Source organism: Neophocaena asiaeorientalis, unplaced genomic scaffold (assembly GCF_003031525.2).
Source record: "Neophocaena asiaeorientalis asiaeorientalis breed wild unplaced genomic scaffold, Neophocaena_asiaeorientalis_V1.1 scaffold364, whole genome shotgun sequence".
NCBI classification, from domain to species: Eukaryota; Metazoa; Chordata; class Mammalia; order Artiodactyla; family Phocoenidae; genus Neophocaena; species Neophocaena asiaeorientalis.
The window spans coordinates 699,417-714,577 of record NW_020172457.1 but is presented as its reverse complement, the minus strand read 5'-3'; the positions used below and the strand labels follow the sequence as shown (position 1 = coordinate 714,577).

Sequence of the window (15,161 nt, the reverse complement as noted above, 5' to 3'; positions counted from 1 at the left end):
TCACTGCTGCACGGGCTTTTTCTAGTTGTGGTGAGCGGGGGCTACCCTTCGTTGCGGTGCGTGGGCTTCTCATTGCAGTGGCTACTCTTGTTGAGCACGTGGGCGCGTAGGCTTCAGTAGCTGTGGCACGCGGGCTCAGTAGTTGTGGCTTATGGGCTCAGTAGTTATGGCACACGGGCTTAGTTGCTCCATGGCATGTGAAATCTTCCCGGACTAGGGCTCGAACCTGTGTCCCCTGCATTGGCAGGTGGATTCTTAACCACTGCGCCACCAGGGAAGCCTCTTCTTTCTAACTCATTTACTCAATTTTCATTTGTGTGACTCTAGAGAAAAGTTAGGATGTGTGGGTTTTCCAGTCGTCTGTACTTAACGGGTTCATGGAGCATGTAACATGCATCATGTTTTCACTTCCACTGGGCAGTTCACTCCCTAGGTACTATGCTGATGTTTGTTTTTCTGCAGAGCTCTCTCACATTTTAAATGCTTTTTCTGTTACTCCTCCTGAAGCAACACTATATACCGTACTGGAGCATATGAGGCTTTCCTTCAGCTTCCCGGCTCGGGACTTTGCACGTACCATTTCCATGCCTTACACAGATGAATGAGTTCTTCTCTCCCTACTGACTTTTAGGGCCTTGCCTTATGGAAAGGAACAGGGCGGTGAAGGGGAAATATATTGAGACCTTGCCTGGTCTTAATAGGGAGTCTGTGAGACTTGGATTTTCCAATGTTCAGTTTATACCTTTCCTAAATCTGGGTGCAACATAGTCAAGTACTGAAGACCTAGCGGATGGCATGTTTTGAGGCACTGGGAGAGAAACAACCCAACGGTGAAGATTCGTGGAAAGTGCATGGGGCAGGGTGGGACATTGCAAAATCTGAGTTCTGCGCCTGCTCTGAGTTCTGCGCCTGCTTAGGAAAAGTGCAGTGAGGTTGCCTGGTTCTTAGCTGTACAGCTGTACAGGATTGGGCCAAGCAGAAGGTGCCCTGTAAATAGTGCGGGCAGCGTGCTCCGCGATCATTCTGTGAGCACAGCCCCAGGACGGCTCCCTGTGCCCTTGGGTGCTGTCAGTTCCCTTTCTCTTTTAATGGTTTGGATATCTCAGCAGTGCATGAGGGTGATTCTAGTGTTCAGATGTATTTTTCAAACAGGGTCCTAAAGCCACCTGCTTTATTTGGGCTCAGCTAAATAAACAGGGTTCTATTTTGACAATGGAGGAAAAACTAGCTATTTTTTACTTCCTAAGATGGCATGTGTGTCTTTTTCATGTAAATACTAACATAAAAGATAGTATACCCTGTACTTCATGGGTGACTTAAAGGAATTTGAGAGACAACTTTAAGCAAATTTGATGTATAATCGAGAATAAGATGCAACTCTACTTAGTGTTTCTCAGTTTCATCATCTATAAAATGAGCTGGTATAAGATGATCACTTATAGCTTTTCTGCCCGTGTAGAGTTGTGATACGAGAAGATAAAATCAAATTTAATATATTTGCAAGAGACCAGACTAGTAAGTACAGCTATTATTGTAGTTCCTGTCCAACAGCAGAGTGATTTTAGAAGACAAAGAATTGTTAGTCATAGCTGACCATTTGTTAGTCATATCTGGAATGAGCAGTATTCTTTGGCCTGAATCTGTGGTCTGGGGAGAGAACAGTGCTGTTCAGGCTACTGACCAGACCAAAATAAACACCCTTTCTGAGCTGGCTGCTTAGCTGACTGGCGGACCTGGCAGCAGCTGCAGGGGGGCTCCATTGCTTTCCCTTTCGGAGTGAGTCAGGGTCTCAAATAGCTGAACAGGGGCCAATGATTCTAAGTCAACTTTTCTTTCTCTTTTTACTTATTTATACTCCCAGAATCATCTTATCTGTGCCTTTGTCTTATTGTCTGACTTAAAGGCTTGGTGTCTAGGTTCCGTAATAGGTCGGACATTCGAGGATCTGGCTACCCTGACATTAGGAGTGACATTCTAACTCTTCTGAACATTTTTTTTTTTTTCCGGTACGCGGGCCTCTCACTGTTGTGGCCTCTCCCGTTGCAGAGCACAGGCTCCGGACGCGCAGGCTCAGCGGCCATGGCTCACGGGCCCAGCCGCTCCGTGGCATGTGGGATCCTCCCGGACCGGGGCATGAACCCGTGTCCCCTGTATCGGCAGGCGGACTCTCAACCACTGCGCCACCAGAGAAGCCCCTGAACTTTTTTTTTTGCTGTATGCGGGCCTCTCACTGTTGTGGCCTCTCCCATTGCGGAGCACAGGCTCCGGATGCACAGGCTCACAGGCCATGGTTCACGGGCTCAGCCGCTCCGCGGCATGTGGGATCTTCCTGGACTGGGGCACGAACCCGTGTCCCCTGCATCGGCAGGCGGACTCTCAACCACTGTGCCACCAGGGAAGCCCCCCCCGCTCCCTGAACATTTTAAAGCCACGTGACTGTAGTGATCTGGCTTCGTCAAACCAGACGTAGTGTACCTAATACTGGTATTTCACATGGGCTCATTCACTTTTATAAGTGGCCAGATAATTTGGCTTAAGCTAATTGGCAGAAGCAGTAATATTCCTGATTAAACCTGGTGCAAGTTTGGTACAAAAGAATTTTATAACTCACAGATACTTGGTAAACTAAGGGAGTAACTTATTGATTAATTATTATGGGAAAACTGCACGTGTTATCAATACTAACTTAAAATCAGTTCAAGAAGTGCAGCAACTATAGGGTCCTCCTTTTCCCATAAGGTGTATTTAGCAAGTAACTGATGGTAGAAATCAGAAATGTGTAATGCCTGAAGACTGGAGGGCCTGGGAGCTTCATCCAGTCCTATAGCAAGGACCTCTGTCTTGGGGGAAAGGGTGTATAGTACAGGAGGAAGGAGGAGGCCTGGATTTCCAAAGTGATTTTTCTCAAAGGAAACGTTTATTGAGCAGGTACAGTTTACTATATAAGTTGTTGGGGACTTTAGGAGACGTAAGACATCTCCCCTCCCCTCAAGAGGCTCATTAACTTGTAGAAAGTGACTGATGTGTTTGGACCTTTCTGTGCTTGTCTTCTCAGGGACAAACTACTTATTACCTCCAGAAGAAAGTCCATCAAATATCATTAATAATGCTATGGTCTTAATCACAGTTTCGGCCTCCTTAATAAGACAAGTATGAACGTTTTTTCTCCCTCCCGACACTTAACCAGCACGGTGGTATTGATGGTTAGTGATGAGTGAAGAGAGAGACACTAATCTCAATGTGTCTTCTTTCTCTACTTCCTTTTCCTTAGAGAGAACAGCACCAGCCTCTTCCTGAAGGGGACTATTTCTTTACAGGAATTTGGTGCCAAGGTATAGAGAAGCCATTGAAGAGAGACACTTAAAAAGGAATCAGAGTAGTGATAAAAGAGTACTGATTGCCACAAAGAGGACTTACTAAGAACTGCCTTTTTGTGGAGAAAACTTACGATAGAAACACTTGAGAGAAAGGAGGCAACATTAGGTCTCAAGTTGTAGGTGAGATTTTCCCCCAAAGAGAAGTCACTGGTGTCACTCTCTGTGCATAGGTAGGATGATTTGGATTTCTCCTTCTACTCCTAAAACGGATCGAGAAATTAAGAATAACATCAAACCCAGTGAGACTAGTCAGTTTGTGAGGATTAGCCTCTGAGGGGCAACAAAGACAGACTTTTGTTTCTTCCTGTCTTCAGAAAGAGCTGATTGGAGAGACTAGATACAAGGAAGTGAGAACGGTTTTAGGTTTCCTTGAGCTGTGGTGCTAAGGAAGGAGGGCAGAGCAGAAGACACTAACATCCGAGCCTGTGCATTTGGTTGTTGGAGGCTCCCTGCAATTCACTCGAGGTGGTAGCTGGCGGAATCTTCTGCTGGGGGTTTTGCACTCCTGGTGGTTTGCTTGGCCTGTTGGTCAGATTCTGCCGGGTGCTGGCAGCTCCTTTGGTTGGGCCATTTGCCCACTTGTGTTAGGCCTGATCAGTGATGTTACTGACCTTAGCCCAGGCGGGAAAAGTGTCCAGGTGGAAGAGGCTAATTCCCCATGTATTGATGGCCACCATCACTATCACCAGGCCAATGACATTGACCCCCAGACCAGCCTTCACCTGCAGGAGACAAAGCAGCAGGACACACAGACTAGTCACTGTGAGCAGGCAGCAGCACAGATGCCCAGATGCTCCCCACCTGTGTCCCCTGCCTGAACCTCACCCCCGATGTGATCACAGCCCACCTGCTTGGCCCCGATTTGTTCCAGTCACTGCCTGGGGTGCCCTAGTGGTGCCTTGTAGGGGGCACAGGACTGTTGAGGACAGGAGAGCAGGGAGGACTTGGGGCTGGGAGACGGCCGTTAGAACCTTCTCTGTGTTTGTAGCACTCTCGCTATTACATGGAGGCCTAGAAGCTATGTACTTGGAACACCAGATCTTGGGATGTTAAGTTACACTAAAAAAAGGGTTCTGTAGCTACATAATAGGGAATGTGTTCATCAAGATTAAACAGAGCTTGTAAAGCAGGAACCTCTCAGAGCCTTTAATGTGCTGACACATACAACTCATAGGAGAGCCTGTATTCTATGACTGTTACCTTTTTTCCCCCAAGGAACAGCTCATGGAAGTAGTATACCTTAGGTTCACCTGGGGCAACAGGTCAGCTGCCTTCCCACCAGCCCTTCCACAGGAAGGTGACACAGGCACCCTGGCTGGCATGGGGCCTTTGCTGCTTTCTCCTGAGGGAATGTCACCTCCACAGCTCTGACCCCTTCCATTTCTGTCATGGCATTGACACTACCAGGCGGAAGGGGACGTGAGGGATGGCAGAGCCAGGGCCATTTGGAAAAGTGTACAGTAAGGATGGCTGGCATCCTACCAGGTGATGACCAAGTATACAGCGTGTCACCACAAGTCCACTAGCTGGGACTGAGTTGGGAAAGTTGCAAGGGAAAAATGAATGCCAGGAAATTGTTCTAAGCCAATGACTAGATGTGCCTTTCTGCCTTCTGGCTCAAGGCCTGGACTTATTAATCACCCTGGCCTCCTGGGCCTTTTGGCCTGGAGAACTGACCATGTTTCCTAGCAGATGAGAGGAGGCAGGTTCTAAAGGAGCTAAATTAAGGCCGTTTTAGAGCTGAAAGGGACCACATAGAGCATCTAGTTTGAACCTCCTCACTTAGCAGGTGAGGAAACTGAAGTCTTTAGTCGGTGCCCAGGCTGCGAATAGAACCCAGGACCAGCTCACTGCTCATCATCCAGTGCCTTTAAAAATGACTCTTTCTTCTTAGAGGAAAACATAGGCAGAACACTCTATGACATAAATTACAGCAAGATCCTTTTTGACCCACCTCCTAGAGAAATGGAAATAAAAACAAACATAAACAGATGGGACCTACTGAAACTTAAAAGCTTTTGCACAGCAAAGGAAACCATAAACAAGACCAAAAGACAACCCTCAGGATAGGAGAGAATATTTGCAAACGAAGCAACTGACAAAGGATTAATCTCCAAAATATACAAGCAGCTCTTGCAGCTCAATATCAAAAAAACAAACAACCCAATCCAAAAATGGGCAGAAGACCTTTCTCCAAAGAAGATATACAGATTGCCAACAAACACATGAAAGGATGCTCAACATCACTAATCGTTAGAGAAATGCAAATCAAAACTACAACGAGGGTATCACCTCACAGCAGTCAGAATGGCCATCATCAAAAAATCTACAAACCATAGATGCTGGAGAGGGTGTGGAGAAAAGGGAACCCTCTTGAACTGTTAGTGGGAAGGTAAATTGATACAGCCGCTATGGGGAACAGTATGGAGGTTCCTTAAAAAACTAAAAATAGAACTATATGACCCAGCAATCCCACTACTGGGCATATACCCTGAGAAAACCATAATTCGAAAAGAGACATGTACCACAATGTTCACTGAAGCTCTGTTTACAATAGCCAGCACATGGAAGCAACCCTAAGTGTCCATCAACAGATGAATGGATAAAGAAGATGTGGCACATATATACAATGGAATATTACTCAGCCATAAAAAGAAATGAAATTGAGTTATTTGTAGTGAGGTGGATGGACCTAGAGTCTGTCATACAGAGTGAAGTAAGTCAGAAAGAGAAAAATACTGTATGCTAACGCATATATATGGAATCTAAAAAAAAAAAATGGTTCTGAAGAACCTAGGTGCAGGACAGGGATAAAGACGCAGATGGTAGAGAATGGGCTTGAGGACATGGGGAGGGGAAAGGGTAAGCTGGGACGAAGTAAGAGAGAGGCGTGGACATATATACACTACCAAATGTAAAATAGATAGCTAGTGGGAAGCAGCCACACAGCACAGGGAGATCAGCTGGGTGCTCTGTGACCACCTAGAGGGGTGGGATAGGGAGGGTAGGAGGGAGGGAGATGCAAGAGGGAAGAGATATGGGAACATATGTATATATATAAAACTGATTCACTGTTATAAAGCAGAAACTAACACACCATTGTAAAGCAATTATACTCCAATAAAGATGTTAAAAAAAAAAAGACTGTCTCTGATCACTGGATTCCAGGGTAGAAGGCAGGGGTGATCAGGGGAAGCACATGGCAGAGGGAGCGGGCCGGGGAGAAGCGGCGGGGGTGGTCTTCGTGGGGACAGGGGAGTTGGGGCAGAGCTCAGTAGGGGTAGACAGGGTTGTGTAGTAAGATCTGAGGGGGACAGAGGGGTGGCTGTGACCTCTCTTCCCTGAAGTAATACAGATGACTCAGCTGAGCAGTTTGAAAGTAGAAAGGATCTGAATATCTGCTCCCAGCCTGAAGCTCTTCCTTTTCTTCATTTGATATTTACAGGGCTGCTGAGATCAAGTTTGGATCTGAGTGAAAAGTAAATAGGCCCTCAGCAGGGGTGAAGCGGCCGGGTTTCAGTCAGCCTGGCCCAGTCATCTGTATTCGTTTTTTCCTCCTTTCCCAGCCCCGTCAGCCCTGGGTATTAAAAAGCACAGCAGTGCGCATAGGTTGAGGGGTGGAGAGTGGATGTGCTGTACACTAGAATCGGCGGCAGAATGTACCCTCAGAGCCGTCTCTCGTGAGCCTCGCTGAAAACCAAGAAATGAGCTCAGTGCTTCATTTTGTAGTTGCTGCTTCGGGGGTTCCTTGCTTGGGGGAGAGAGTTGAATAGAAGGATCCTGTTCTTATCACCCTAGGTTCATGCAATGTCTCAGACTTAACCTTCTGTGAATAAACCAGCAACTCTGAGTGAATATCCCCACAGTCCAATGAAGAAACTGAGGCAAAGCCTAGAACAAGCTCTTACCTTCTGGAACTGGGTCACATCCCGTGTCTGTCCCAGCTTTTTCTGTCCACATTCCCACTTTCTCCCAGATTAGGATTTTGGGAAGAGCACATTTTTGCTATTCTTGGTGGGCATGGACCATACAGAAACCTTTTACCAGGACCGTTCTTTCTGCCACAGCAGACTGAGCTATGACAGGTCAAGGGCACCGCTTACAAAATAATAAACTTGAGAAGGCCGTGGGGCCAGTCAGCCGTGTCCTCATGGCAGGTGGGCCTGGCAGGAAGAGGACACCCACGACTCACCATATCTTTAATCTGGCAGTGCCCATAGCTGAAGACGATGGCGTTAGGGGGGTTTCCCACTGGCAGCATCACTGCAAAGGAGATGCACATGGTGACTGGGATCAGGGTGTAGAGTGGATTTATGTGCAGCGTTTCGGACTAGGAGAAGAGAGAATTCACAGAACCATTAGCCTTGAGATTAGACTTGCATTTCCTGTGCTTACTCTCATGAATGTGCTTTAAATGATGGCCGTGTTGGCTAACCTTGGCTGGACACCATGTGCTGGGGGCAGTTAAATCACACCCTCAAAAGCATGTAGTGCTGGGCTACTTGGACGGGTTCCCGCTGCTCACTCACTTCCCATGGAAACACGGGCTCCAAGTTACTTCCCAGAAGGGATGTTTCATTTCTTGGTGCTGGTCTAAGGAAGTGGTTTTAAAATTTGATTCTTTAGCTGAGAAATTCTTCAAACACAAATCTCATGAAAAAGCTGCTTTGATTGGAGTAGGCATCTCTCGCTCTTGGGGTGCAGAATTAAGCTTTTTTTTTCCTAGGTAAGATAATTGCCTTACGTGGGACGTGAGCCCGTGGTCTTACCCTCAATGCTGCCAAGTTTTAACTAAGTGCATTCCCATGCCCGCACAGGCAGGGTGACGGAAGGGAGAAGTTGGAGGGAGTCGTCTGAGCAATGAGCAGAGTGGCCGGGAGGAGTTGGGGTTAGAAGGAGCAGGAAGACATTATTTTGTTGGCAATGAGAAGGAGCCTTCATTTTACAGGTTCCACCTCACAGAATGGGACAGAGGCAGCATTTTGTTTGGTGCATTACCTGTGGGGCTGCTTAGCCAGGCTGAGATCTGGCAGTTGCTCCCTCCCCTATTCCATTAATAACAAATTGTTCTGAGACCGTGGAATGAGGCTGGCATTGCTCATAATTCTCAGAATCTCCTGGACAGAGAAGCTGGGTGGAGGCGCTGATGACAGAGCTGTGGTTTTGGTCTCTGCAGCCGAGAGTACTTCTGGGAGCATTTTGCCTCCATTTTCTGTAGCTATTTCTCCCGCCCTCCTGTTAGGTCTCATCTTAGGAGAGAAAGGTTGATGATGATTGTGGGGAATTAGAATCCTAGGGTTTTAAGGTTATCTTGTCCACTCTTGTTTCCATTCAGGGCTGCCCCTAAACTAAGCCTAGTCCTTTGGAAAAGGGTTTCTAGAACTCTTGCTGTTATTAATTATCTATTTACTTATCAGTTACTATTTGAAATGGACTTCATTTATCAAACTATGGCTTGAACACCAATCAGTGAAGGCTGTGGCAATGACCAGAAGAGAGAGTCCAGCTGTGGAACTGCCCCTGGGCCCGGGCCTGCCCCTGTCTGTTCCTGTGGTAGCCGGTCTGGATATCTGGGAACCCTGCTCTACTCACCAGACTGCACAGGATGGGCAGGAAGATGGTGATGGTGGCCGGATTGCTCACAAACTCTGTGACAATGGACACCAGGATGCACGCCAGCAGGGTGACGGCCCACGGTGGGAGGCTACTCAGAGACAACATCTGGTGCCCGATCCACGTGGAAAGGCCGGAGCTCTGCAGGAGACAAGGTGATGCAGTGAGAAGAAAGCGGGAAAGGCCACTCCCAGTGGAATTCTTAGCCTCCAGAAGGTCAGGGATGGTGAGGGGCTGAAAGGGACCACCAGGAGCCATCTAATTTGCTTCCCTGTTTTCAGGCAGACTGGACCCACAGGCATTCCTGATTTTTTATGGTTAGATCACTATGTAGCCCAGCAAATTCTTTTTTTTTTTAAATGATTGTACACCCTTCAGTCTAATTAGGGCCTCCTGGTCAGTCATTGTCACAGGGCATGGAGAGCCTCTACTTGCTGAGATCCTCCTTAGCCCTGATATGACTTGGCAGGGATTGGAGATCTTTGGGGTGATGAGCCCCTCAACTTCAAACTTGTTACTCTTTCTCCAGCCTCTGACAGTCTCATGCTGTGCATTCAGTCAACAATGCCCTTTACACAGATTGCCAAGTGTAATCCTTAATCCTGCTTTTGAAATCTATTTCTCTTATTTTATCACCCGTGAAATGGGAAAAATTATCAACATGTTTGGATAGTAACCTTTCCTCTGGTTTTGGGGGCCTTGAATGGGCAAGACTGAACATTAGAAGTTTTACATGAGTAATGAAGGAGAGAGGGATTATAGTTCTATCTCCACGTAGTGGGGAAGGTGCCACATCACTGGCCTAGAAACAGTCATTCAGTCTCAACCTGTGTTAGGTTCAAATCTCATCATGGCTGACATCAGGATCTACCATCTGCCCATGCTTTTTGGCAACACGATATAAAGGCATATTGCCACGCTTGAACATTTTCCATTAGCAACACCTGTACACATCTACTCAAATCAATGAATATTCCCATTTGGAATAATTCATTAGGTTGGAAGATGTTCATCTGCCGATGAGGGCTCTCCCCCTCCCCTAAAAACTGCCAATGATGAGGGCTCTCCCCCTCCCCTAAAAATGAAGGGCACAAATGAGTTTATGTTCTTAAAAAACCCCAGGTTGCCATATGCCTTCACCAGCTCTCCCCACCCTCCCTCCTCTCCCTTCTGTGGTTGACAAGCTCTGACTTTTCCTATTTACCCTCTAGATTGCAAATGCAATAAAGAAATGGGCAGTAGGGCAGAAAGCAAGGTGAGACATTTTATGATTCCTCAAGCTGTAAGCCCTACTCATGTTCTACTGTTAAAGACTGCCTTACTACACTGTCAGCAGGCCACCCTTTCTCCTCTTTTCCAAGTTCATCAAAACCTCATTTGATCTCCACAGCACCCTGGCCACTTCATGACATGCTCATAGACGACTGATGACCAAAGGGCTTCAGAATTCTCTCATGTAGCCATTTTTACCTTGGACCACTTCCCTTTCTTTTTTCTCAACTGACCGAGAGCTATAAATCCAGTATGTGGGGACTACCTCAATTAATGGTGGGTGCAGAGTCTCGAGGCCTACAGGAACTCTGTAATTGTTATCTCTTGTGACACATTAAACTTTGCTCTCTGGACAAAGAGAGGGGAGGGAGAGCAGTTAGCTGAGTGGAAACAGTATATTTTATAAAGAAATGGATTTTTATTTATCATGTTTTCCACATAGTACTTGTAAGTAAAGTGAAATAATGGCAATTTTTTTTTTCAGAACAACTAGTTGATACTATAATGAAATAAACTGGTAAATTAGACTGCAAAGTTAGGGAAAAAACCACAACAAAGGAAACCTTAATTTTTTAAACCCTTGGTATGAAAACATTTTTTATTGGATTTTCCTCACTAATGTTAAGACTGAAATTATTTGAAATTCAGTAGGAATCACACATATTGTACCTGAATTATATTATTAAAGTAGTAGTCAGTAGGTTCTACAGTTATACCAACTATACATGCACAATTTTGGTTAAAAAAGAAAAAAAAAAAGATCTTGCCAGGCTAGGCTCAGAGACCAAAACTAACCACTGAAATTCAACAAAGATAAATATGATATTGTGAACTTGGAATCAAAAATATTGACAGCATATATACAGGGTTGGTTGAAGGACTTGAAGCTTAATAGTGGCTAACGATGAAAAGAATGAAGCGTTTTAGTTGACTGCAGTTTCAATACAAATATTGACATGAATGACAATGAAGCCTTATAAAAGCTTCCATAAAAATACAGGATGGGGCTTGGGTAATTAACTATTCTACCCTGCACTAGACCGACCACCCCTGGACTGTGTTTGAGCAAAGGCAAAGTGGTCCTAAGGAGAAAGACCAGCATGGTAAGGGGTCACTACTATGAGGAATGGTTAAAGGAACTAGGGAGTTTTAGTTGGAAGAAAAAAATGATCTCAAGGGACCTGATTGTCTTTGTTGTTTTAATAATTATTACAGGAGAGGAGAGGGTTCCTGAGAAGAAAGCCAGAACAAAGAGTGGAAGACATCCAGAAGACCTGAACTGAAAGTAAAGAACAATATTCTCTGTTGGCTGTGCAGGGCTTGCCCTGTCACTGGAGGTGTCCTGGAGGGAAATCTCTATTTGGGTGGGAAGATGGGACTCAGTGTCGCTCCATGGCTCCTTCCAAGTGGAGGATTCTGTGACTTTGTTACTGATGCAGAAAGCATTTAGGCCCACAATGAATGGGCAGTGAAAAGTGAGCCAAGTTTAGAATGGGTGAACGTAGATAGACGAGCTAGAGGAAGAAAACAGGGAGACCCCTAACCTGCTTGATTCTTAGGACTGTTTATTTCAGGAAGGGCTAACAATCTAGGAAAATCAACTATTTCCCACCAGCCCCCTTTAAAAGATCTCATCCCGAATCCTCCCAGTCAGGAAGTGGGGGGCATTTACATCTGCTTTAGCATACATTCTCCAAAGGGTCTCAATATATGCATATGGAGTCCATATGCATATGGACTCACAAGTTGCTGTGAGTCAATCTGGAGCATCTCTGGGCCCTTACACCTTACACCTATCACCACTGTCAAAACTCCAGAAGGACATGCCTACAAAGTCCAGTACATCTGTTGCTTGTAGCAGTGTGGGCCCATAAGTGAGGTGTGAATGCCTGTGTGCCGTGACTGTGGCACAGCTATCTGTAACTCTGTTCCCAGTAGTGCCAGCTTAGAAGGCGGGACAGGATGTCCATTCCTGGCTGAACTGCTTCCCTTCCCAGTGACTTGGGTGAACATTCACCTCTCAGCGCCTTTGAATCTTCCTTCCCGGCACCATAATGACTCATTAGGTCAAGCTGCTGGAAAAACATTGGACCCAATAAGAACAGATTCAAGGGTTACCTTGCTGCCAGAAGCCAGAGCATAGCCTCCTCCCACCAGAATGACAATCTCCCAGGGCATGGTCTTCTGGAAGTCCTTCCACGTGATCATGGGCTCCGTCCCCGGTGAGGGCTCCTGGTCTTCCCCTGGATCACAGGTAGACAGCGAGGCAGAGCCAGATGAACCCTAATGGGTGTGATTTGTGGAGACAGGGGCCTAATTGATGAACCAGAGGATACTCTGCTATTCTGGGAGGAGTTGGAAGGGCTTTGGTAAGGCTCCTCCCAAAATTCTGACTTCGACCATTATTTGACCAGAGCCAGCCCCAACTTCTTCTCTTGAACTCCTCTCACCATCGTTCTTTTTCCCGAAGCAAGGCTTCTTCGCGGGAATCAGGAAGAGGAGGAAGCCAAGGAAGACAGAGACTGTGGCGTCAGTGCGGTAGCCCTTCCTGGCGAAGAGACAAGAAAAGCTGGGGAGAGGGTCAGGAAGCCCAGGGGTAACACAGTGTCTCAGGACAGCCTGTCTGAACACAGTGCCTCTCTTGACCTAGTCTAGAGGGGACATCAACCTTCCTTCTTGCCAGTTGCTGCCATGCTGTCCGGTGGTGGATTTAACGGGCAACAGTTAATGTCTGGAGGCAGGGCCTGGTTAGGGTAGATGTCTTAGTGTGAATTTATGGACCTATTAAAAGGAGTGGTCAGGAGTTATTTAGATAAAGGAGACTAGAAAAAGATGAGTTCTCTTTCCTGGGAGGGTCACTAGCTGGCACTGAGAGCTTGTGGCCTGTGGCCCTGGCCCTCGGGAATATGTAGGGATGGGACAGGCCTCGGCCACGATGGCCATGGTCTTTACAGGTGGTGTTTTACTCTACAGACATATTCTCCTTTAACTCTCATAACAATTGAGGTTCCAAGAGCTTAAGTAACAAGACCAAGGTCATGTGGATGGTAAGTGGCAGCTCTTGATCCCAAGCCTGGACTCAGACTCCAAAGACTATTTTCTTCCTGACTCCACACTGCAGCTTCCCTAAAAAAGGGGGACTTTCAAGGGAACAAAGTGCTTCCTGGGTTCACGACTATCCCGAAGAATCTGGGAGGGGACACCGGCGGGTACTGCCTGAAGGGATTGGGTTAGCGAGCGGGTTGTTCTCAGAGACAATATCCTTTACTTTTCAAAGAAGGAATCCCAACCAGGAACAAAGCCAGGCTCCCGGGTAAACCACAGCACCGTCATCAGGATGAAGAAAAATCCAGTCACCATTTCCGGGTAGCTATAAAAGAAAACAGACCCACTCCAGGAACTGGGAAGTTTCTGTTAGCTTTCAGACTTTGCTTTGGGATGCTCCTGTATGCAGAGCTCCAATAGTGGAGACCTAAAACGCAGCTACTGCTTAACCACTTGGACTTGGAATACAGCAGAGGGGAAGGGTGGCCCTTAGAGTCTGGGCCAGCTTGACTTTGGCATTAAGTAGCACCTCTAAATACCTAGATTCATAGTTGAGGAAAGTTCCCCCAGCTCAAGGGACCGCTGAGAACAAGCCTGCTTCTGTGCACACTTTACCTGCCACACTTTCTCCTGGGGAAGGAGAGAGGGTGAAGGGCTGATTCTTACGTAATGGCTCCCAGCTTTTCATATTCCTCTTGGATCCTCTTCTCTGATAACTCCTCCCTTTTGGTCTTCTTCTTCTTACTCAGAGAGCAGGTCTCTTTAAAACTGAGATGGGAGAATGAGCAAAAGAATAAAGGAAGCACACTTCTGAGGCCCGGAGGAGAACAGGTCTTAAGCAAATACTAAACTACTGGCTGGCTGGCTGTGATGGCGCTTCTCTCCACTCGCCCCACCTATCACGCGACTTGATCTCTTGATCTGCCAAGTTACACAGCCTCTCATCAGCCTTCTCCCCAGCCTTTCGGGTATATCTCTGGCATAGAAATGTAAAGTCATGTCTCATGGACTTGTGCAAGTGTACTTGTGTGAGGTTGTTTCTACACACTTGTCTTTTTAATTTTTTTGCCCAGTTGGGTTTTTTAATTAATTAATTAATTAAATTTGGCCACTCCATGCAGCATGTGGGATCCTAGTTCCCCAACCGGGGATGGAACCCGCACCCCCTGCATTGGAAGTGCAGAGTCTTAACCACTGGACCACCAGGGAAGTCTCTACACACTCGTCCTTTACATAAGTGAGAATCGATGTGACACGGCATATGTGTATAGATGCTTATATATTTGTGTGTTGCATACACACATAGGTGCGTGCATGTGTATCTGTCTAGAGACAAGGCTTGTCTGGGGTGAAAGTGGGTGTTACTTTTCAATTAGCAACACTGGAGGCATAGAAGTATACAGTTATCTTTGATTTGACAATTGTCTCTGAGTTATTAAAAAAAAAAAAGTCAACTCAGAGAACATTCCCTGAGCAATGGGAATGTTGGGTCTCCGGACTAATAGCAAAACATCATATACATCTTCCCTTTATGTGTTCGGAGCTGATCAAATTTGGAGTAAGCATCCGTAATGGGTAAAAGGCTGGCTAAGCAAATTAATATTAGAAATAATATTGCACGAGGAATGTCTAATATTATTTTGAGGGATATGAGCATATTTCATACAGCTACTAAGTATAAATCAGTCATGTCTATAAAATTAAGCCTAAGGGAACTTCTACTTGGCATCATTTCTTTTTTTTTTTTTTTTTGTGGTTCGCGGGCCTCTCACTGGCTCCGGACGCGCAGGCTCAGCGGCCATGGCTCACGGGCCCAGCCGCTCTGCGGCATGTGGGATCTTCCCAGACTGGGGC

At 46.4% G+C, this 15,161-nt stretch overlaps 1 protein-coding gene across 1 annotated transcript in view; it reads right to left on the bottom strand.

Annotated features, from left to right (window-relative positions):
* Nucleotides 1-2,301: 2,301 nt before the first annotated feature.
* Nucleotides 2,302-15,161, bottom strand: part of SLC13A4 (solute carrier family 13 member 4) — a 42,380-nt gene continuing 29,520 nt past the window's right edge. The window contains exons 10-16 of the mRNA XM_024737955.1: nucleotides 13,974-14,075; nucleotides 13,531-13,632; nucleotides 12,713-12,810; nucleotides 12,381-12,505; nucleotides 8,970-9,131; nucleotides 7,570-7,707; nucleotides 2,302-4,099 (exon numbers count right to left, since the gene is read on the bottom strand). Of these exons, the coding sequence (XP_024593723.1) occupies nucleotides 3,962-4,099; nucleotides 7,570-7,707; nucleotides 8,970-9,131; nucleotides 12,381-12,505; nucleotides 12,713-12,810; nucleotides 13,531-13,632; nucleotides 13,974-14,075 (865 nt within the window). The 3' untranslated portion in view covers nucleotides 2,302-3,961. The remainder of the gene's footprint in view (nucleotides 4,100-7,569; nucleotides 7,708-8,969; nucleotides 9,132-12,380; nucleotides 12,506-12,712; nucleotides 12,811-13,530; nucleotides 13,633-13,973; nucleotides 14,076-15,161) is intronic.